At 51.4% G+C, this 20,954-nt stretch overlaps 1 protein-coding gene across 6 annotated transcripts; it reads right to left on the reverse strand.

The window, feature by feature from the left end:
* Positions 1-536: 536 nt before the first annotated feature.
* SLC4A8 (solute carrier family 4 member 8) lies at positions 537-19,723 on the reverse strand. Of its 6 annotated transcripts, none has more exons than XM_090128299.1 (25): positions 19,556-19,722; positions 14,812-14,893; positions 13,549-13,683; positions 12,508-12,643; positions 12,275-12,435; positions 11,223-11,375; positions 10,971-11,059; positions 10,686-10,843; positions 10,156-10,243; positions 9,496-9,642; positions 9,316-9,407; positions 8,496-8,670; positions 8,177-8,310; positions 7,136-7,381; positions 6,935-7,040; positions 5,979-6,140; positions 4,905-5,018; positions 4,408-4,569; positions 3,611-3,862; positions 2,796-2,864; positions 2,081-2,254; positions 1,692-1,829; positions 1,181-1,281; positions 871-982; positions 537-693 (listed from the first exon to the last, which is right to left on the reverse strand). In XM_090128299.1, the coding sequence occupies exons 1-24, from the start codon at positions 19,598-19,600 to the stop codon at positions 895-897; spliced, it is 3,207 nt and encodes a 1,068-aa protein (XP_089984425.1). In that variant the 5' UTR covers positions 19,601-19,722; the 3' UTR covers positions 537-693; positions 871-894. The 6 variants fall into 6 exon arrangements, with proteins under 6 accessions (XP_089984425.1, XP_089984424.1, XP_031459117.2 ...); XM_090128298.1 differs by having other exon boundaries at positions 14,812-14,896; XM_031603257.2 differs by lacking the exon at positions 19,556-19,722 and adding an exon at positions 16,323-17,053.
* Between the last annotated feature and the right edge of the window lie 1,231 nt (positions 19,724-20,954).

Below are 20,954 nucleotides of genomic sequence, written 5' to 3' on the forward strand. Positions count from 1 at the left end.
GGATTGTCGAGTTGTTAAAGATCACTCAGTTCCAACCCCTTCCGTGGGCACCTGCTGATTCTAGAGTCAAAGCAAAAAATGATGACAAAACTGGAACAAACACTTCTCCTTTCTCTCTGCATTTCCCACGACAGAGGACATCTCTCCCACACCAGTAAGAGATAGAAGGGAAGAGCGAATCCAAACAAGGACCCCGAACCAAACCCAAAATCTGGCAGTGACGAAGAAGAAAGTGTAGAATGCGTCAAATATAACAGAAAATTATTTTGTACATTCAGAGTTTATATTTGGACAGAAAAAGGGAAATGTGGGGGGGGAGGAATGGTGGGAGGAGATTAGATATATAAAAAAAAAACTAGATAGCACTGAATGACCAAGCGGTAGCTGTCCCTCTACCACCACAGACCGCGACAACACACGCACACACACGTACACACGGAGGCTGAGCAACACCGAGCTCCCACTGACAGCGAGGTGCACCTCAGATTGCTGGTCTAGAGATACTGAATGCCTGAAGCACACCAAGGATAACTGGAAACGTCTTAAATGGCTTTAATGGGAATCCTGCTACTTGGAGGAGAGAACCAGGGAGGGTGCGTGTTTGCTTCCTCCACCCAACAGAGCTGCGCTGGCTCATCCCTGAGTCACGTTCTCGCTCCTCTCCTTCAAAGCCAAGATCCCTACAGAGGACAACTGAGGGGAAAAAAAGAAAAAGAAAAAGAGGGAAACATAGAATCATTAAAGTTGGAAAGATCTCCAAAATGGTTGCCATCCTCCAATCTCATCCGGTACTTGCTGCCTGCTGCTGGGGATGAGCTCTTTGGCACTGCGCTTGCAGAGCAGCATGGTCACATTCACCATTATCATTACCTTTTCCCTTTTTCCTCCTCGGATTCAGAGTTTTTCTGCGTTCATGGTGAGAGCCTTCCACACAGTTGTCTTCGACATTTCATCTGAGATGTTGATCTCAGAAGGGTCAGTCCTGCAATCATAGAACCAATTATTACAGTTGGAAAAGACCTCGTGAATCGTCAAGTCCAACCCTTGACCCGTCCCCACCAAGCCCACTCACCATGTCCCTGAATTGAATCACAGAGCACTGAGGTTGGAAATGACCTATAAGATCATCCAGTCCAACCCCAACCCATCCCTCCATGCCTGGCATGTGGGGGGGCTTTACCTGTCCCTGCTGTTCTGCTTGGGGACACCCACGTAGCTCGTCTTCCCCAGGCCCAGCTGGACTGAGTTTGCAGCAGCAGCTTCCATCATCTGCTGAGACTCCTGCAGCAGAGGGGAAGATCAACCTCCTGCCTTTGAGCAAAAACCCCACACAGACATTGCATGCTGCCCCTCCCCATCCTTGGCAGCTTTAGCACTGATGGAGCAGGAAGAAAACCTTCCGGTCCAAAAATTTTGGGGGTTTAAAGACCCATTGTGAGCAAATCTTTCCAATAATAATGATAAAAATAACGACAGTAATCAAACAATTTTATTTTAAAAGGCGTTTTAAAAATTGTATGATTGTTCAACAGTTAAGCTTATTGTATGTCTGTTCAAGTGATAATTTAGAGTAAAGAAATGGTTGCCAAAAGCCATTGGAGTCTCCTTCTGCCTAGTTCCAGACTCCTCACACCATTTAATGACTGGCTGTGATAGAAATTTCACAGCCCCCAGGCACCCAGCAGCATTACCTCTTCTTCTTTGGCTTCATTTTTGGCATCGTCCAACTTTTTCTTCTTGCTTTCTGGCATGAGGTCATCCAGCCAACTGAGCTCTCGCTTTGAGAAGCAGAAATCCAGGACTTTCCGGACAAAAACGAGAGCCAGAACCTTCAGAAACAGAAACATAGGATGGTTGGGCTGGAAGGGTCCTTCAAGATCATAGAACCATAGAATGGTTGGGTTGGAAGGGCCCTTCAAAATCACAAAAAAATAAGACGGTTGGGTTGGAAAAGTCCTTAGAGGTCACACAACCATGAAATGGTTGGGTTGGAAGGGACCTTAAAGGGAAACCATGGTGAGACCAGAGGCATGACTACACCCCACTCAATGCTGCAAGCATCTTGCTGAGAGCCACCAACCATCATGGGGAAGACGATGGCCGCACGGGACGCCTTGATGACCCAGAGCAGCACGAGGCAGGTGAGCTGCACCAGGGTGAAGAGATGCACTTTGCGCAGCGGCACGTGCCGCAGGTAGATGAAGTCGGGCTGGTGCTTGGCCGGCATCCCAAACAGCTTCAGGCGGTCAAAGAACTGCAAAACAACGAGGAGATGCCACCATGGGGCTGTAGGGAGTTGATGGCCTTACTGAGACCTGTTTATTAGGGCTCTCACAAAAAGTGTTGATCTCTTCTTATGGGAACATAACCCCCACAGAGCTGTCACCAAATTGTTATTATCCCACATGAGTCTATAATTAATTTTCCTTTGCCTAATGAAACCTCCAACAACAACTTCCACGAGAGGGGGATATTTCCTTCCACTTGCATCAAATTCTCCCATTTTCACATAACAAAGCACTGAGACTATAACACAGAGAGCACCAAACCCACCTGGTCCTCCCAGCCCTGCAGACCCCCTGTGCCTCTACCACCTCCAACCAAGAATTTGGGCTCCATGACCCTTATGGGTTCCTTCCAATTTGGGACATTCTGTGATTCTGTATTTCCATCTCTTGCACTTGAAGAGGCTTTTCCCTTTTCCCCCACTGCTGACTGCAAGACCTTTTTTTCCCCTTCTCTCAGTAAGATGAAATATCAGGGAGCAAACAGCTGCATGGTGCAACAGTCCATACCTGGATTCCTCTGAGCGACGATACCCCCATGTAGAGAAAGACACCGTACAGCACAGGCATTGGTATAAACTGCAAAGGGAATGCTACTTTAAGTAAAGCCATTGCATTTTCAATCTTATCCTTTCATTCTGCATAAAGTTGCCCAAAGCCTTCCAGCTTCCACAGGGCTGGAGACGTGTCGAATTTTATCCATTGGACATTTTGTGCATGCGTGTGAGAAATGCTCCGCTTTAGGCAGAACTTTTGAGTGACTTTTTCATCAGAATAATCCAGTTTTCCAGAAAGAATGCAGGAAAATAGGTGATTTCACCCATGCTACCATATGCTGCACTCTGTGACGGCAGGAAAACAGCTCTACATATTCCTGTGGCAACATGCAGAGGTGGTATGCCTGCCTTCAGCCTGGAGATGAAATTACTTTGTGGGAGGGATGTGCACGAGATGACTGCAGCATGTTTAGCCACCAGGAATGGCAGCTCTGAGGCACTGGGGAGCACAATGCAACCTGTCCATTTACTGCCTGATGGAAAGAGAGTGGATGTAGTGGTCTGAATGCATGAGGTTGTAGCCCATAAACACAGGTGGGTCTAAAAGGCAATCAAAAAATGATGTGGCTTGGTGCCCTCAAGTATGCCCGACTGGGGTCTGAAGGGCTGGGAAGTGTAAGTGGGGCCAGTTGCTATTATGGCTCACACCTCAAGCTTTGGGATCACCTGCTGTGCCCCTCAGACCTGGAGAGAGGGGACTAGGGACTACTTTTGTGCAATTTCCAAAAATTCCTCCAGGCTGTTGGGTGCTTTGCATTTTCCTCTCACCTTTAACACAGCAGTCAAGAAGACAGAGCAGCCCATGAGCACAAAGATCATCAATCCCGTGACCCTCTGCTCTCGTATCCCCAAAAATCTGGGTTGTTCTCCAGGAGCTGAGCAGCCTGACTCCAGTTTAAGGCTGTTCACGTGGGTGATGGAGAGGACGGTCGCAGCCACGAACCAGGGCAGCCCCATCACTGAGCACACCCCGAGCATCACAGCCACCATGAAGAGGTCCAGGTGGTACCCACATCCCTTCTGCAGAACGAGAAACAGAGCATCCCACAGCAGAAGAGCAATGAGGTAAACCCTCAGCTTGCCCGAGCCCGAGTCAACTCTTTGAAAATTTAAAATAATTGGAAACAATTACAGATACGCTCAGGTTTGCACAAGTTCTTCCTGTGAAAATCTGTCAGGAGTTCAGACAAAGCAGACTCTAGGGTGGGTTTTTTTTCAGTACAACTCCTAACTCGTCAAAAAATATTGACTTTTTCCCATTCTTACAGCACACTCCCACCACTCGCAAGTGAGATGTGACTGGCAGGTTCCTGGCACTGCATTAAAACGATTCATTCCCCTAGATTTGCTGCTGACATTTTAAAACAGAAACACTCCTCCTTATTGTTACGAGGTTAATTTGCTGCCTCAGAGAGGTTGCTTGTACAAATTGCCCTCTTGTTTGCTCCCTGTGACATCATTAATGCAGAGCAGCATCCTGCCAAGCAGAGTTGTGTTGTCCCAAACAAATGTGTTTGCATTTTTTGGGGTTGGGGTTGGATTCTCCTCTTGCTTCCAACCCTTACCTTCAGCCTGTGCTCCTTCCTGTTCACAATGACGGCGGTGATCTGCTGGTCCATGAATATCAGGATGGTGCAGAGCAGGGCTGGGATGAGTGCAGCCAACACCGTCCACCATGGGTTGGGTCCTATGGGGTTCATGAGCCACCCACGGTCATCCCTGGTGGGCTGGGACAAAGCACCAGCATCAGCGTCATCTGCCAGCCTGGATTTCCCCTCCATCTCCACTTTGAAGCATTCTCAATGCTTTGCATCACTCTCTGCTATGGGGTTCAGCAGCACTGGTGTCTTCTTTACAAGCCATAGATATTTACCCATAGATCTTTCTCCTGTACATATCAAGTTTTAGGGTCGTTTTCTCGTTGCATTTGAAGGTGGAAGAAAGTCACACCACCAGCACCTCTCTCAGGCTCAGCCCTGTCCAGCCCTATTATCACCAGGTTGATGTCCCCAGCAGCACAGGCATGGGGTGAAGCCAACCCTGTGCCAAAGCTCCCCATTACCTTGAACATATGGGGGACGTGGAGCTTTGGTGATGGGATCCCAATGAGGAAGTCAATGACCACCATGACGACGATGGTGAGGAAAACAGCAAAGTCACTTATCGTAGACCGGACCTATGGGAGCAAGAAATCAGTGCTGAAAGAAAGGGTCATGAAAACACAGGAGCAGCACGAGATGAAAAAGCTTAGGGATGTGAACAACATGAAGGCTGATCAACAAAACCCCACCACTCTGAGGACGTGAGCTGAATCCCTTGGATAGAAACTGCTGCTGTGTTTGTCCCTGTGAGATCTGGTGTCACATAGAAAAGAAAACAGCTTAATTAAGGGGAAAGGGATGCTTTAGTTCTTTTTGTTTTAATCATTATTAAATATTTGGAAATAAACATCTGCCACGGCAGCCACTCTCACTGCTGAAATGGGAATAAGGCACTGAGGCATATTTGTTCCCTACAAAGAAGAAATATCTCTTCTTCTATGGCAGCTCCTCATTTGAACCAACCTTCCCCTAGAGTAACAATGGTGAGGGGAAAAAAAATAACTTTGGAGGATCTGATTTCATAGAATCATGTCATCATTTTACACTGCACTGGGACCGGCCTTAAGGCAGGTGGGAAATGCAGAGACACTGAGCTCACAGAAATGGTGAGGAAACAAATGGATGGGGATCCCATCCAAATCAATGGAGATCCCATCCAAACCGATGGAGATCCCACCCAAACCAATGGAGATCCCATCCAAGCCAATGGAAATCCCATCCAAGCCAATGGAGATCCCATCCAAACCAATGGAGATCCCATCCAAACCAATGGAGATCCCATCCAACCTAATGGAGATCCCATCCAAACTAATGGGGATCCCATCCAAGCCAATAGAGATCCCATCCAAACCAATAGAGATCCCATCCACGCCAATGGAGATCCCATCCAAGTCGGTGGAGATCCCATCCAAGCCAATAGAGATCATGGTCTTCAAGGCTCTTCCATGAGCAGTTCTTGACCCAGTAGTGACAAATGCTCCAATATTTGGGTCAATGAGTGTGGGGCCCGCTGCTGGCCCCCACCTTCTACCTACTCTGGTTGGGAAGTAGCGGCTGGTTTTAAACATCTTCAGTGAGCTTGAGAGGACAAAGGTGGAGAAGAAGAGGATGCAGGACCAGAAGAGGACATTGGGTGTGTAGGGGCCATCATGTCCACAGGCGGGTCCATGAAATTCTCCATGCAAATGTCGACATTCCTGGAGAAACAGAGCATGAGGACACAAAAGAGGTGCATGTGCTCAAGGGAAACATTGGGGAACTGGGGCAGGTTTGGGGCCTTGGTCCAAGATCCATGACCTTGTGCCTGCTGCTGGCAGGGGACATTTATATCTGAGGAGCTGCAGGAGCTTAACGAGTGACACATCAACAAAGGGGAGAGGGAGAAATGGGCTGTGATGGGGCACAGAGCCATGACACGTTCTCCATTTGGACTGCATGCAGCCATGGCTGAAGGCACCACAGGGGGATGAGACACCCAAAGGGGATTCTTGGGGGAAGAGTAAAGAGAAAAAGGGGAAGGAGGGCGGTGACCACCATGGTAGGAAAGGAGAGACAAAGCATCATCTCCCAGGGCTCATCCCTGGGACACAGCAGACACACAGATGTGTGCACGCTCAGATATGCAGATATATGCACACTCAGACACTAAGACTTATGCACGTAGGTGCAGACAGCGCTGAATAAGAACTAACCCTGGAGTTACTGAGGACCAATTAAAGAACCAATTACCACCTTCAAGCATGAACTTAAGACCTCCAATTCCTCCAGTGCTCACGCCACCACTGACCTCACTCCCAGCCAGAAATACCACCCTGCAGCATGCCTGGGGGTGACAGCCATCACCACAGGGCTAAGAATACGGTGCACTCCTTCCCAAGACCACAGGTGGGAACCACACACACTGCACTTCAGCAGTGATTTTTCACATCAGTTTGAAGCAAAACATCACCCGAAGGGCTCTGGCACCGCCTTGACACCAATGGGCACTTACAGATACGGTGAGGTTTTCCCAGGCGATGGCTGCAGGGTTGACCTCATTGCTCAGCCAAAAGTGCAGCGTTTCATTGGTGGGATGGGTGGGAGCTGCACACTTACAGCTGGGAGGAGAGAACCAAGGGGAAGGGAAGGAGGAGCAATGGAGGTGCAGCCCTAAGGTGCTGCCAGTGGGGTGTTTGAGGGGAAAAAAACCCACTAGTAGAGGGTGAGGAAGTCGAGCTGGCTGTGCATGTGCACTGGGTAGGTCTCTCCCAGGCAGATGAGCTTCTCCAGAGCCTCGTAGATGAAGATGATGCAGATGAGGGCGGCGAAGGCTTCCTCGGTGAAGCGGGTGATGTAGCACACCAGGCAGCTGGCATCCGTGGCCACCAGCACCATGCAGAGGAAGGCAGTCCACAGCCCGATGCACGTCCGCAGGGACAGGTAGGAGAGTGCGTAGTCCCTGAGATGGGAGGGAAACCTAATGGGTTTTCCTTCAGGGAAAATCCAGAGAGATGTAGGAACGTGCCAAGGAATGCGGTTTGCATGTACTACAGAGAGCCGTGGGGCTGCAGGGTGTGGGCCCACGGGTGGAGAGGCCAATGAGGTAATTAGCATTATTTAACAGTGATGCGGTGTTAATATCTCAGAGGCTAGCTGAGGTCAGGTCTTTGTAGGGGAGCACACTGTGTTTGCCTATCACCCTATGCCAACACCAAAACCCTCTGGTTGGGCACCCAGAGCCTGCTACCTGAATGATGTGAGTGATTAATTGCAGCAAGGGTCACTAATTACTGTCATCACAGCCAATGGCTGTCACAGAAAGTATGCATTTTGCATGAAAAGCTCCTGCTTTCTCCACAAAATCATCAAATCTCAAAATATTTCAGCAGAAGGGAAAATTGTAAGGCTGTTTGGGCAAAACATACTTCTACTTTTGGAAAAAAAAGCCCGGTTTTGTGCTGAGAGCAAAGCAAATCTTCCTTCATGCTCCCAAAACAGAGTGATTTGTTTCCTTTCACTCATGCGTCCCATCTTGGACATCTCTATACATGTGATTTCTCCTCCTCCTGTTTTGCCTTAACCCTACAAACCCTGCACAAACCCTTGCATCCTGGATGTAGGAACATGCAATGCACTAGGCACATGCCACAGAAGCCAACCCCGATCAACTCCAATCTTACAGCTACCATTAAGAAAAATAACTGAAAAAAAATCTCTTCTCAGCCCTCAGAAGGCTCCGTGCATCCAACCTTACTTGCAGAACTTGTAGAGGATCTTCTCGAACACGAGGACAGGGCCGGTGCTGCCAAGGATGGTGAGAGGTTGGCCAGCAAAGAGGGAATACACAACGCCAGTCATGGATGCGCCCAGCAGCGACTCCATGGCGCTCTGCCCAGGGAACAGAAGAGCAATTAAATCACGTGGGTAGAAATAGCAAATAGAAACATGGCGTCATTTAGTTTGGATAAGACTTATAAGGTCATCAAGCCCAACTGCCAACACAACAAGTCCCATCGCCAGCCATGTCCCATTGTATCACAGCCATGCACACCTCCCCATCACCCCACACTCACTATGTGGCCATCGGTTGCCTCCCCCAGCAGCCCCCCAAAGGTGATGACAGGGGACATGCAGGCACAGTAGAGGAAGAGGAAGGATGCCAGGCACTGCAGACTCAGTGCATCCCGAAAGTCACTCCAGAACCACGGTGCTTTCCGCTTCACGTCCAGGATCAAACCTCCAAAGAGTCTGGAGGAGGGACAAGAAAATAGATAGTGCTGGCAGAACAGAGAATTTTGTGCAACTATGGACATAGAGCAGCTTTCATAGCTAAAAAGCAGTGTCCCTCTCCCATTTTATACACACCAAAAAAACCCTCCAACAATGAAAAAGAGCTGACCTGAGACCCCATCATAGAACCATGGAACCATAAAACCACAATATGTCTTGGCTTGGAAGGGAACTCAAAGATCACAGAACCACAGAATGGTTGGGTTGGAAGAGTCCTTTAAGATCGTAGAACCACAGGGTGGTTGGGTTGGAAGGGTCCTTCAAGATCTTACAGTCATAGGATGGTTGAGTTGTAAGCGATCTTAAAGATCATAGAACCACGGAATGGTTGAGTTGGAAGGGTCCTTCCAGATCACAGAACCATAGGATGGTTGACTTGTAAGGGTTCTCAAAGCCTCTCCAGCTCCACCACCTGCCTGGGCTGGTCCCACCCCTCCATCAGCAGTCCAGAGCCCCATCTGTATCCTTGAGCATCTCCAGGGATGGGGCACCCACACTTCTATGGGCAGAAGTGGTCTCACTGCCCTCTGGGTAAAGAGTTTCCACCCCAAATCTCACCCAAATCTCCCCTTTTATTATAAATAAGAATATTGAGCTTCCCACCTTCCCGTCCGCTCCAGTTCAGGGCCGCTATGTTTTTCAGGCTTTCTGTGAGAAGCATTGTCATCCAGAGCTCCGGGCATCTTCCTTTTTTTCTATACAAACAGCCATAAGACAGAAAGATAGATTTATTTGTAAGTCTCCCACCCAGCCTCTCACACCTCCCTCCACAGCAGCACCCACCTGAGAAGGGACGTTTTTGGGGGGCTCGATGCGGATCGATGGGTCCCACTCTCCCGGTGGCAGAACCGTGACCTGATCCAGGAACTCATCGATGCCAGCCACCAGGTCAGCCCGGTTCTTGGCTTTGTAGGCAACATCATGAAAAACCTGCAGGTAGAGGACAACTGGTGAAGGGACAATGCAGCACTGGTGTCCTAACCAGCGCAAAGAAAAGTTCCCAGATAAATGCGAAAGAGTTTTCCCCCAAGTTTCCCCAAAAGGAAAAATTTGTGGGATATGGGGTCATCTCCTCCCATCCTTCAGTCATCTTAAAGAGGTTTCGCATGTTGGGGATTCTGCAGAGCAGGAATGAGGTGCAGGATTGTAACGAGGGTGGGAATGTGGGCTCTGGGATAGAATCATAGAATCATAGAATAATTAAGGTTAGAAAAGACCACTTCAGTCATCCATCTAATTGTCGATTCATCTCCACCATGCCCTCTATATGGGGAGATGCAGACCCCAGGTGTTGGCTTTAGGTACAAAATTTGGGAGCTTTCAGCTCTCCAGATCTGCTTCCTTGCTACAGTGGAGGTGGTCCGAAATCCTCACTGCAGTGGAGATTGGGGAGAGAGGAAGAAAGCCAAAAACGACCCTGGGATCTCAATTATCTCATCACACCTCATCCGTCATGAGTGTGGCCATGGACCTGCCGATCTCGTGGTACTGATGGGCTTTTCCTTCTGGTCCCAACAACACAAACAGAAACCTGAGTGAGAAAAACAAAACAAGAGAGAAGAACAGATCCTTGCTTAGGGAGTGCCCAAAGAAATCCCAGCAGCTCCCAGTCCAGAGCTCAACCCAAGACTGGGCACACGGGTGCTGGATTTTAAACTCATCAAGACTGATCACCTTCACAACTGACTATTCAGGCTGAGTTTCATTAACATTGGCCAAGGCAGTTTTTAATTTTTAGGTTGACGTTCATTACAGCTGGCCAATGCATTTTACAATTTTGGGGTTGATGTTCGCTACAATCGGCCAATGCCTTTAGAAACCACAGCAGGGAAGGGAGAAATGAAGGTGGAGAATGAGAGATGGGGGAAGTGTGCTTGTAGACTTGCTCCTGCTGGCCTCATTCTCTCGGGATGAATTTAGATGTCGGTTTTTGTTGTTATTTTTAAAGAAAACTTTGTGCTTCTCCTTCAGACCTGGTTGGGATGGGGACTTCTGTCATGCCCGAGAGGAGGACGGCCGGGGTGAGGCGGGCGAAGGCCATGATGGGCTGCTGAAGGAAATCCAGCTCTCCCACCAGCACGTTTGCTGCTTCAGCCCCGGTGGGAATTTTCTTCATGAAGTGCAGCTCTGCCTGTGCACGACAAATAAAGGGATTTTCAGGCTCTTACCCCAAAGTGAAAGCCCACAGCACTCTGCTGTAGACGCATTTGCAAGAGCAAAGCCAGCCTTAAAGGACTAAGAGAGCGACAGGATCTCACCTTGCTTAAATCCATGGGGCTGGTGTCGTGGCTTACCCCATTTTTAGCTTCTATGGTGGTGGGAGGAGGATGGGGGATGAGCGTTTGGGCTGGGAGGAGAAAGAAAGACTCAGAAAGAAAGACAAGGAGCAATCGGGACACTTATCCTTGTGCAGGGAAAGTCCAATGGGGCCAGATCCTACAACAACCTTCACCTGGTGCCAAACCCTACAGGAACATCCACCCATTGCTCGGCCCTATAGGACCCTTCACCTGGCTTGTCAGCGAAGGAGAGGACGATGGGGAGGAGGTTGTTTCTCTTCTTCTCATTCTGGTGGTGGTGCTTTTTGAGAAGGACCTCCCGGACCTTCTCCCTCATGCTCTCATCGAACTCACTGGAGTGGTTGTGCTGGTCCAGGATCATATCTGAGGGTGGGAAAGGGACGTGAGAGGAGAACCCCTGCAGAACCCAAGAGGAATGCAGCACAGCTCAGCACGGGCACAGCTTTTACTCCATGAGGTATTTTAAATGCAACTGAGCTTTTGCAACAAAAGCAAGAATTTTCTTTTGCTAAAAAACAGCGTCAAAGTGCTTATTCATTGCTCAACTATGATAATTATTTCTCCTTCTAAATAATGCAATTTCCTCGCCTGGTCTGGTCTTTCAGTGTTACTCCACGTATCTAACCAAATTAAATGCAACCCACAGCACAGACCTTCCCTGAGTTCCCTCCACCAAATGACTGCAATTTGCTGAGAAATGTGCTGAGAATGGCTGCGACTCCACCGCCTCCTGCAAGGGCTGAATGGAGACCACCAGTCAACCATCATTTCTCCAAAGCTGCTTTTCCAATTAACTTCTATTATCTTCCTCCTCCCCTCACCCTGAAACACACTGCCTGGTCATCTGCCAGATAAACCCTGCCTTCAAAGCTCCCAAATCCTCAGTGTTAATGCAAAAGGGAAAAAAAGAATGTGAGGAAATAGCTGGTAATAACTAATTTCTTTAACGAGGCTCAGCCCTTATGCAGGCTGTGTTCATTTCTAAGAGGTTCAGCTCTTTGCAAACTCCATGGTTCCACGAGCAGACTGCTGAGCCCTGATTGCAAACGCCTTTTTTGGATGGAAAATATTCTCCAAGTTGTTTCTCCAGCCCCACAAAAGGCTCTCAGAAGGGTCCCACGTTGCAAGAAAACGCTCACCCCGCCGCCAGGCCAAAGCAAACCCCAACAAAAGACACAAAAGTGCAACGGGATTTCTGAAAGATAGGATGTGCTGGGGGAAAGGTTTGCAGTGCATGGTCCTACCCCGACCCCGAGCGCTACCTGCGATCTCCTCGGTGCTGTTGGCACACATATCCAGCAGCACTGTGCCTTTGATGATGCAGTTCCTCAGCTCAAAGAGGCTGTGCAAGGAGAGCGTGGCCACGTAAGGTTTGCTCCAGCGCTCGCCGCCGTCTTCCACGTCCTCCTCGAATTTCAGCCACCTGCAGGGCATCGCTCGGGGTCAGCCCCATGGCACTGCAGACAGCCCTGCTGCAGGAGGAGCTGCCATTTACCTCGCCGTCTCCTTCCACTCCGTGCCCTCGCCCTCTTTCACGCGGATCTCATCCAGTTCGGTGAACAGATCGTGAGGGACGTGCTGCTCGTCCTCCTCGGTGCTGAGGATGAACTGCACCCTCTGGGACGGCGTGTCTGCGGGAGAAGCACAGACCCCAATGCACATGATGGGACCAGGTCAGCCATAAACATCCACTAAAGGCAAAACTTGAGTTGGAAAAAACCTCTAAGATCACCAAGTGCCACGACTAGTCCATCCCCACCGTGCCCCCTAACCACGTCCCTAAACAGAATCACAGAATCACAGAATCATTAACGTTGAAAGAGACCTCTGAGATCACCCAGTCTGACCCCAACCCATCCCACCATGCCCACAGGTGTCACATCTCCATGGTTCTTGAACACCTCTGGAGATGGTGATCCCACCAATTCCCAGGGCAGCCTGTGCCACTGCATCACCACTCCTTTGGAAAATAAATTTTTCCCTCCTCCAAGTCTCCTCCAAGTCTTCCTCCCTCCCAGTCTCCTCCAATCTATTCTACATCCTCCAATAAATGTGACTCTCCCACATAGACTCCCGAAGATGAGTCTATGCATTTGATTGTCTGGAAAAAAAAAAACCAAATCTCAAGAAAAGCTTGCGAACACAGGCTCTTGCTCTAAGTAATGCAATTTTCCCCCAAAATAGCAGCTGGCCAGGCATCAAACCAGCACGAGAATCACAGAATCATAAAGGTCAGAAAAGGCATCTATAAGATCACCAAATCCAACCACCATGCTCAATCAATACAAGAATCACAGAATCATGATGCTTGGAAAAGACCTCCAGGATCATCGAGTCCAACCATCAACCCACCCCCACCATGCCCAGTAACCACATCCCCAACTCCCACAGCTCCCCAACTCCAGCTCTGCAAATAGAAACCCTCGCTCAGTAACGCAATTTTGACCCCAAATAGCAGCTATAGCCCTCGAGGCCGCCCCACAGACCTCACACATGGAACCTCTCAGCCTCAAAGCTCCTCATCCCCAGGACTCACAGTGGTAGCCCTGCTCTTCGGGGGCTGCCTCTTTCGCCCGTTCGCGCTTCCGATGCTTCTGGCTGCGGGGCCGGTGGTGCCGGTGGCTCTGCCTCACCAGGGGCATCTGCACACCCACGTACAGGGTCCGGTGTCCTGTGGGAGAGCAGCACCATGACACAGTTGGTTTATTTCACTCGAGTTTTGCTACAACGCAATGACAAAAAGCCTTGGCTCTCGGTTCTTTAAAAGTACCACCGGAGCGTTGAATCTCTTCTCCAACTCAAGCTTTGCCTGGACAACGCTCAGAGTTGCTCGTTACGAAGGGGATTGTTCTTAAAATCTCTGTACAGGACAAGGTGGTGAGATAATCAGGTCACCCTCCTGATAATGAGTTCCAGAACAATAGGAAAACAAAGAATTGAAGCCCTGTCTGCAATTCTCATCCAGTGAGGAGCAGCCTCATTGAGAAAGGGAGCTGCGATGATGGAAGAAAAGGAGGAAAATCAGAGGCAGTCAGCATGGGTTCACCGAGGGAAAATCATGTTCTCCACCTGGGGAGGAATAAGGGCACGCATCAGTGCAGGTTGGGGGCTGAGCTGCCGGAAAGGAGCTCTGCAGAGAAGGACCTGGGGGTCCTGGTGGCCAACAAGGTGACTGTGAGCCAGCAGCATGCCCAAGAGGGTCAATGGTGGCCAACGGGTTGACCAAGAGTTGACCAAGGGTCGATCAACAGGGTGACCATGAGCCAGCAGTGTGCCCTGTTGGCCAAAGGTTCCCTGTGGGGCACTGCACAGAGCACAGCCAGGAGGGCAGGGAGGTTCTTCCTGCTCTGCTCTGCACTGGGGAGAACCCATTTGGAGCACTGGGCTCCCAGTTCAGGGCAGACAGGGTGCAGAGCTACTGGGGGCCTGGAGCCCCTCCTGGTGGGGACAGGCTGAGAGGGCTGCTCTCCTGGGGGAGAAAAAGGGAAGGGGGACCTGAGCAGTGCTGATCAACATCTAAAGGAGGAACCCAGAAGGATGGGGCTGGGATCTGTGTGGTGCTGCCCAGAGCCAGGACAAGGGCATAGAGCCCATAGAGTTCTGTCTGAGCAGAAGGAACCCAAAGGTTCTTTCCAGCCCCTATTGTTCTGGAATTCACCCTGCCCTCCTGCATTATAAAAAATAATAATATGAAAATCGTGAAAGGAAGCGTGTTTCTTGGTTAACGGGCACAGCAGCTTCTGCTATAGCCTAACGGAATCACTAAGGTGGGAAAAGATCATCCAGTCCAACCTCTCACCTTCCAGCTCCTCCTTTTCATAGTGGATATTGACAACGTTGCTCGTTCCTCCTTGGTCAACCACGGCCTCTTCATCGGGTCCCTGCTGGGCAAGGAGCAGGATTACATTTTATTCTTGTGTTTTTATAGAAAATGAGGCTGCCAGTATTTATTGCAGGAGGAGAGGGTAGCATAGACGATAATGGTGCACTTTTTGTTGGAGATTTGCACCCAAAATTGATGCAACAGAGGTGCTCAGGAAGATGCTCACCCCTGGGTCTGTGGTTATGTGTTGGGAAGGGGAATGGGGTCGCTCAAAGACAAAACCCATACTTCTTTGCTTTTGCAGCCCCTTGGCAGCTTTCTAGAACAGAGGCTGTGGATACCCCGTCCATCCCTGGAGGTGCTCAAGGCCAGGTTGGAGTTGGATGGGGCCCTGGGAGCCTGGTTTAGTACTAAATGTGGAGGTTGGCAGCCCTGCCTGCGTCAGGGGGGTTGGAGCTTGATGATCCTTGAGGTCCTTTCCAACCCAAGCCATTCTCTGATTCTATGAAATAAATAAAGAGATTTCAAGACTAGGGGGGGAAATGCACTTTTCCATGCCTAAAGATGCAGTGCAGCTGTGCTGGATGGAGATCCCTGCAGGGCTCGCTAGGTGGCACTTGGCCACAGGACATGGCCATCACCAACTCCAAAAGCAGAGACCTACAAGGGCAGCTCTATCCCCAGCACGGTGAGGGCACGGGAAGCCCTGGTTGCCTTCCTTGGAAAATGTGATTTTTCCCCTTGCAAAAGAGCTGATGCCTTCCTGGGCTGAGGTACCATCGCTGCATCAGGAGAGCATTTGTGCATCAAAAGCCAAAAATCTATTGCTCCATTCATGACCACTCGTGGACAGGAATTCACCCACAAGGATCGCAGTGCTTTCACCAATGCAAAAAGAAACTGCGACCTCCAAGTGAGCACCGTTGTGTTTCCACTGGTTTCCAAATTATTCCTTCATGAAGGGGGATGACAAAGGGCTAGGAGCTGTGAATTCCCATTCACTGTACCCAGCTGACATCACAGCCACCAGAGGATTGTGGGCTGTTCAAACAGACGATAATGGTGCACTTTTTGTTGGAGATTTGCACCCAAAATTGATGCAACAGAAGTGCTCAGGAAGATGCTCACCCCTGGGTCTGTGGTTATGTGTTGGGAAGGGGAATGGGGTCTCTCCACACCGCTGCTCTCTGGATTGATGTGTTTGGATAGCAGTGCTGCTCTTGGGGTTGACCTGATGCTCCCATGGCCAAAGCAGCACTCATGGCTCCCTTATTTGCTTACCTTCAGCCCATTTTAGCAGCAAATTCAGCTCCCCCAGAACAGATTTGTACAAAACAACCTCAGAAAAAGCGCAGAATAAAATCACTGCCAACTTGCAAGCCTGGGTGCGTTCAGTGGGTACCACCAATCAGCACCACCCTGCCCACCACAAACCATCTCCCCAGAGCACCTCTGGGTGTTGGTGCAAGGAGCTCTGGCCATGCTACCTTCAGCTTCTCCACAAGGGTTCTCTTGCAGCTACTCTCTGGCTCAGCCCCTTGTTGGACATCACCCTTGGGGGCAGTTGGAGCCTCTGGGTCCTGCATGGAGCCAGGCTCCTCCGGGACATCCGAGTGGATCCTACACCACCCAGCAGAGCTGCCCCCACCAGGAGGAACCCAGCGACGCCCCCAGTCCCAACCGCACAAACACGGGTGGGTTTTCTGGAATCAGAATTCATGGGGCACAGCCATGAGGTTAATTAAAGACACGCACTCCGAAACTGGGAGTTGCTCATCAACACGGTGTCACCACCAACGTGATGGTCCCATCAAAATGATGGTCCCATGAACGTGATGTCCCCACCAGTACGATAGCCCCACAAAAATGATCCTTCCTCCAACACGATGTCCCCACCAATATGATGCTCCCACCAAAATGATGCTCCCACCAACACGATGTTCCCACCAACACGATGCTCTTATCACCATGATGTCCCCACCAATATGATGGTCCTCACCAACACTTCCACCAGCCAATGCCCTCCAACCCCTGGGACTGCTGCAAAATTCTGATCCCACATCCCACAGGAACTGAGGTCGTGGCCAAAATGCTGCTGGAATTCCATCGGGATGAGGGATTTGGTTGAGCCAAGGACAGCAGTGCCCAAAGTGCTTCTGGTTGGAGCCCATCTGTTAACGGGGCTGAAAAATGGAGCAGCTGAAGGTCGTTTGGGCATTTAAAATCTGAGCTGCTGACGTGCAAACTGCTGGGAAAACCAATATTATGGGATGGTACTGGGTTTTGTGGCAATTTCCTGTGAAAACTGCAGCATTTCAGGAAGGTCTCACTTTGGCACGGCTTCAATTAGCTCCAGATCCTTATTAGTCAAACTGAGCCCTAACACAGGACTGAAGATGGTAAAGGATTAAAAAAAGCTTCTTCCAAATTTTCAAAGCAAGCAGCCTATTTCTAAACAGCAGAACTTCCTCCTCCTCCCAGGTGAGGATGCAGCAAAGCGGAGCCCTGTGCAAAGGTTTCTTATTTCCATACCCTGCAGCTTTGCGCCCCACATTGGTGAAACCACTGCCCAGAACCCTCATGGAACACAAGAATGTGGGATCCCTCCAGGTGACCACCTCCTCTCTTCCTCAGCTCTCCACTGCCCCGTGTTATGTCCTGATCTGAGCTCATCCCTCTGTGCTGCACATTCCCCTCCTGCTATCAGGATGGAGGTGAAGTGCTGGCCCTGAAAGGTGAGGCAGCTGTAAGACAACACGGCGAGGGAAGCCGACACCGAGCTCTGCTCAACACAAATCCCATCGGGATCCAAGCTCCAATCCTGCTGCTTTTGTATTATTTAGCATTCGGTGCAACTATAGGAAGTGGACATGGGGGCACCTTCCTGTGCCAAACCCACAGTCTGACTGGGGTCTGAGCAGCCCATCCCCTCTTTGAAGCATCGTGTAATGGTGCCATCAAAGTAAACGGCCCTGAGAAAATAATCTGTCCCTTAAGGCACGGACCCTGAGTGGTTATTTCTCTGGGGAAATGGGAAGATTTCATGGTTTCATATAAAACATCCAATTGTCACAATATGGGAAAGGGGACTCTGAGTTTCAAGGGTTTGTTTGTAGCCCTGGAGCAGCAGGAGCTGAGCAAAAACTTCTCTTTTATTTTCATGTTGCAATAGGTTGCCCTGCCTCAGTTTCCCTGCCTCAGTGCAGCTTCTCCAGTTAAGAAAGCACTGCATGAACCCCCTCCCCACTGTCCCACCCCACACAAGCAGAGCCACAGTGATGGGAGCATGGGGTCTGTGAGGGTCCATGAGCCAATGAGATGGGATTAATTGCACCCAAATGGAATTAATAAGTCTGATCTTGGGGTTCTTATGGGATGAGGACAGCTGCCTGCATGGAGCCAATCTTGGAAGGAGGCAGACAGGGTCTGAGAGCAGTCCCTGCTCCATCCCCATCCCCATCCCTCCATCCTTACCTCCCCCCATTTCAGGGAAGGTGAATTCACTCCCACACCCACATCTGGCACTGAGGGCAGCTCCTCCAGATATGAGGGGGGACCCCGGGCTGCTGTGTGGTCCCTTGGGTGCATGGGTTCCCATAGAGGGTGCAGGATCCCATGGGTGCATGTGTCCCATGCGGGGTGCAGGGTGTCACAGGGTGCAGGATCCCATGGGATTCATGGAGTCCCATGAGGGATATGGGGACCAATGGATGTATGTGGTCCCATGGAGGGCACAGAGGGTCAGATGAGGTGCAGGATCCTATAGAAGGAGCAGGGTCCAGTGGTCATATGGGGTCTCACTGGGGGTTCATGAAGTCCCATGGAGGGTGCATAGGGTCCCATGGGGGGTGCATGGTGTCCAGTGAGGGATGCATAGGGTCCTTGAGGGATGCAGGGGATCCCATGAGGTGAAGGATCCCACAGAGGGTGCAGGATGCAATGGAGGTATGCTGTCCAATGAGGGGCGCAGGCTTCCCTGGGGTGCAGGGTCGGGATTCTACGGGGTCAATGGGGTTTGATGGGTTGCATGGAGTCCCATGGGAGGTGCCAGGTCCCATGAGGTGCTGGGTCCCATGGATGCTCAGCAGATGGGTGCAGTGGGGCCAGGAGGTGCTCCCTGGGGACAGCCCAGATAAGATGATGCTAAAATGGGGGGGACGTCCCTGCTGCTCCCTGCTGCACCAAACCCCTCCCGGGACTGCGTGCTGTGGGGCTTTTGTCCCCGCTCCAACGGGCTGTGGCCACACAAAGGTGTGGAGGGGACGGAGGGGGGGCCCAGGGAGGTGCCACCAGCCATGGACACCCCCCCATACGCCCTCTGTGCCCCTCCCAGGCAGACGCCTTTCACCTCTCTTTGCGTCTACCTTGTGCATCCCCCCGCACCCCCCAACCTCCACCCCTCGGCCTTACATCTGCCTCCTTTCTGCACCCCCATTTCAGAGCCTGCCCCCCCCCTCCCCCTCCTCCACTCGTTCCTTATGCCTCATTTTACAGATTCCCTCCCCATCCCTTGCAAACACGTTGCATCCCCACTGCAGACCAATCACACCCCCCCCCCTCTTTGCAGATACTTTGCCCCCAACCTAGCAGACGCCCTGCATGCCCCCCATCCCGTATCCTCCCCCCAACCCCTCCCCTCCCGCCGCTGGAAATGCCGCAGTGAGCAGCCACAGAGCATCCTCCGGCCGCACCGGGTACCCCCCCTCCATGCACCCCCCACCTGATAGCTGAGGATGCCATCGGGCTCGGTGCTGCCCGCGGGCATAGCTGGGCTGTGGGGGGGGCCGGGCTCCCCCCGGGGCTCGGGGCCAGGGGGGGCCGCAGCCGCTCTGCACCCCGATCCGCTCACATCGGCTCCACCATCTCCGGAGCGGGGACAGACCCCGCCCAGGGCCGGGAGGGGGCGGGGGAAGGAGGCAGAGCCAGTTAGGGGGGGGTACTGGGGGGACACTGGTGGGCAGCGCAGCGCGGCCGGGTCCGCTGACAGCCTCCCTTCTTACCCCGCGGTCCCCCCGCATAGATCCCCTTCAGCACGGCCTCTATGCTCCCTGGCATCGCCCCCCCGAGACCCCCATCATCATCACCCCCACGTCTCTATGCTGCCCCCAACAATTCCCTTCCTGCCCCCCACCCCTTTAGCAGCAGCCCCACAGCACTCAGACAGCACCCACCCCTGCTCCCTCCACCTTCAGCCCTACAGCATCACCACCCTCAGCATCAACCTCCTCTCCAGCATCATCCCCCAATTCACCCCCCCAATTCACCCCTGTGCAGCATCACCCTCAATTCCTCCTCAGCACCACCTCCTCTCCAGCATCACCCCACAATTCCCCCCCAACATCACTCCCTCTGTAGCATCACCCCCACCTCCAGCATCACCTCAATTCCACCTCAGCATCACCCCCTTTCTAACATCACCTCCAATTCCCCTCCAACATCACCCCCATCTCCAGCATCACCCCACCTCCAGCATCATCCCCACAGCATCACCCCCTGAATCCCCTCCAGCATAATTCCCTTTCCAGTATCACCCTGCTCCCCCTCCAGCATCCCCCAAGCTCCCCTCAAAATCACCCCCAGACCCCCTCCAAGCATCCCCCTGACTTCTTTCCATCCTCACCATCTATTGGCCCTCCATCCTCATGCCCAGCTCCCTGCTCCTTCCTGGCCTCCTTCAGCATCCTCCCCTCAACTTACCACCCCCCAGTACCCCCTCCATCCCCCAGAGACAGGACCAGTCCCCCCTAGAGGCCCCATTTCTCCAGCAGAAAGTGGTCAGAAGCACAGGGGGCTGGCAGACATTTCCCCCTCTGATGGGCATTTTGCAGAAGTGTTGGCAAAAACCTAAAAAACTGCTTTTCCCCAAATAGTTTGGGAACTTCATATCCTCCACGACCCCCAAATGCAGTGTTTTCAAGGGAATCCAAGTCCTAAAAGATCCTCAAATCACACCCAAGTCTCACCCCGCTGCAGGGACTGCACTGTTACCTCCTTCTGCTGCTCCCTGCTTTATTTTCAGTGGCAAATCCTAAAGTCAAAAGCCCCTTCCCAAATCCCCTGCCCAAGACACGGCTCTCAGCCCTCACACATAATACTCTGCCGGTGATAATGCTCTGATG

Source organism: Phasianus colchicus, chromosome 33, assembly GCF_987193195.1.
Source record: "Phasianus colchicus chromosome 33, bPhaCol1.hap1.1, whole genome shotgun sequence".
NCBI classification, from domain to species: Eukaryota; Metazoa; Chordata; class Aves; order Galliformes; family Phasianidae; genus Phasianus; species Phasianus colchicus.

What these genes read in the sequence shown, in the direction of transcription:
- SLC4A8 (XM_031603256.2), bottom strand. Translation starts at nt 16,421, where the DNA reads ATGCAGGACCCAGAGGCTCCAACTGCCCCCAAGGGTGATGTCCAACAA. An exon ending in CCAAAAACGTCCCTTCTCAG is followed by an intron (nt 9,408 to 9,495) that starts GTGGGTGCTGCT and finishes CTGTTTGTATAG; the next exon opens with AAAAAAAGGAAGATGCCCGG. An exon ending in ATGAAGCCAAAGAAGAAGAG is followed by an intron (nt 1,282 to 1,691) that starts GTAATGCTGCTG and finishes CCTCTGCTGCAG; the next exon opens with GAGTCTCAGCAGATGATGGA.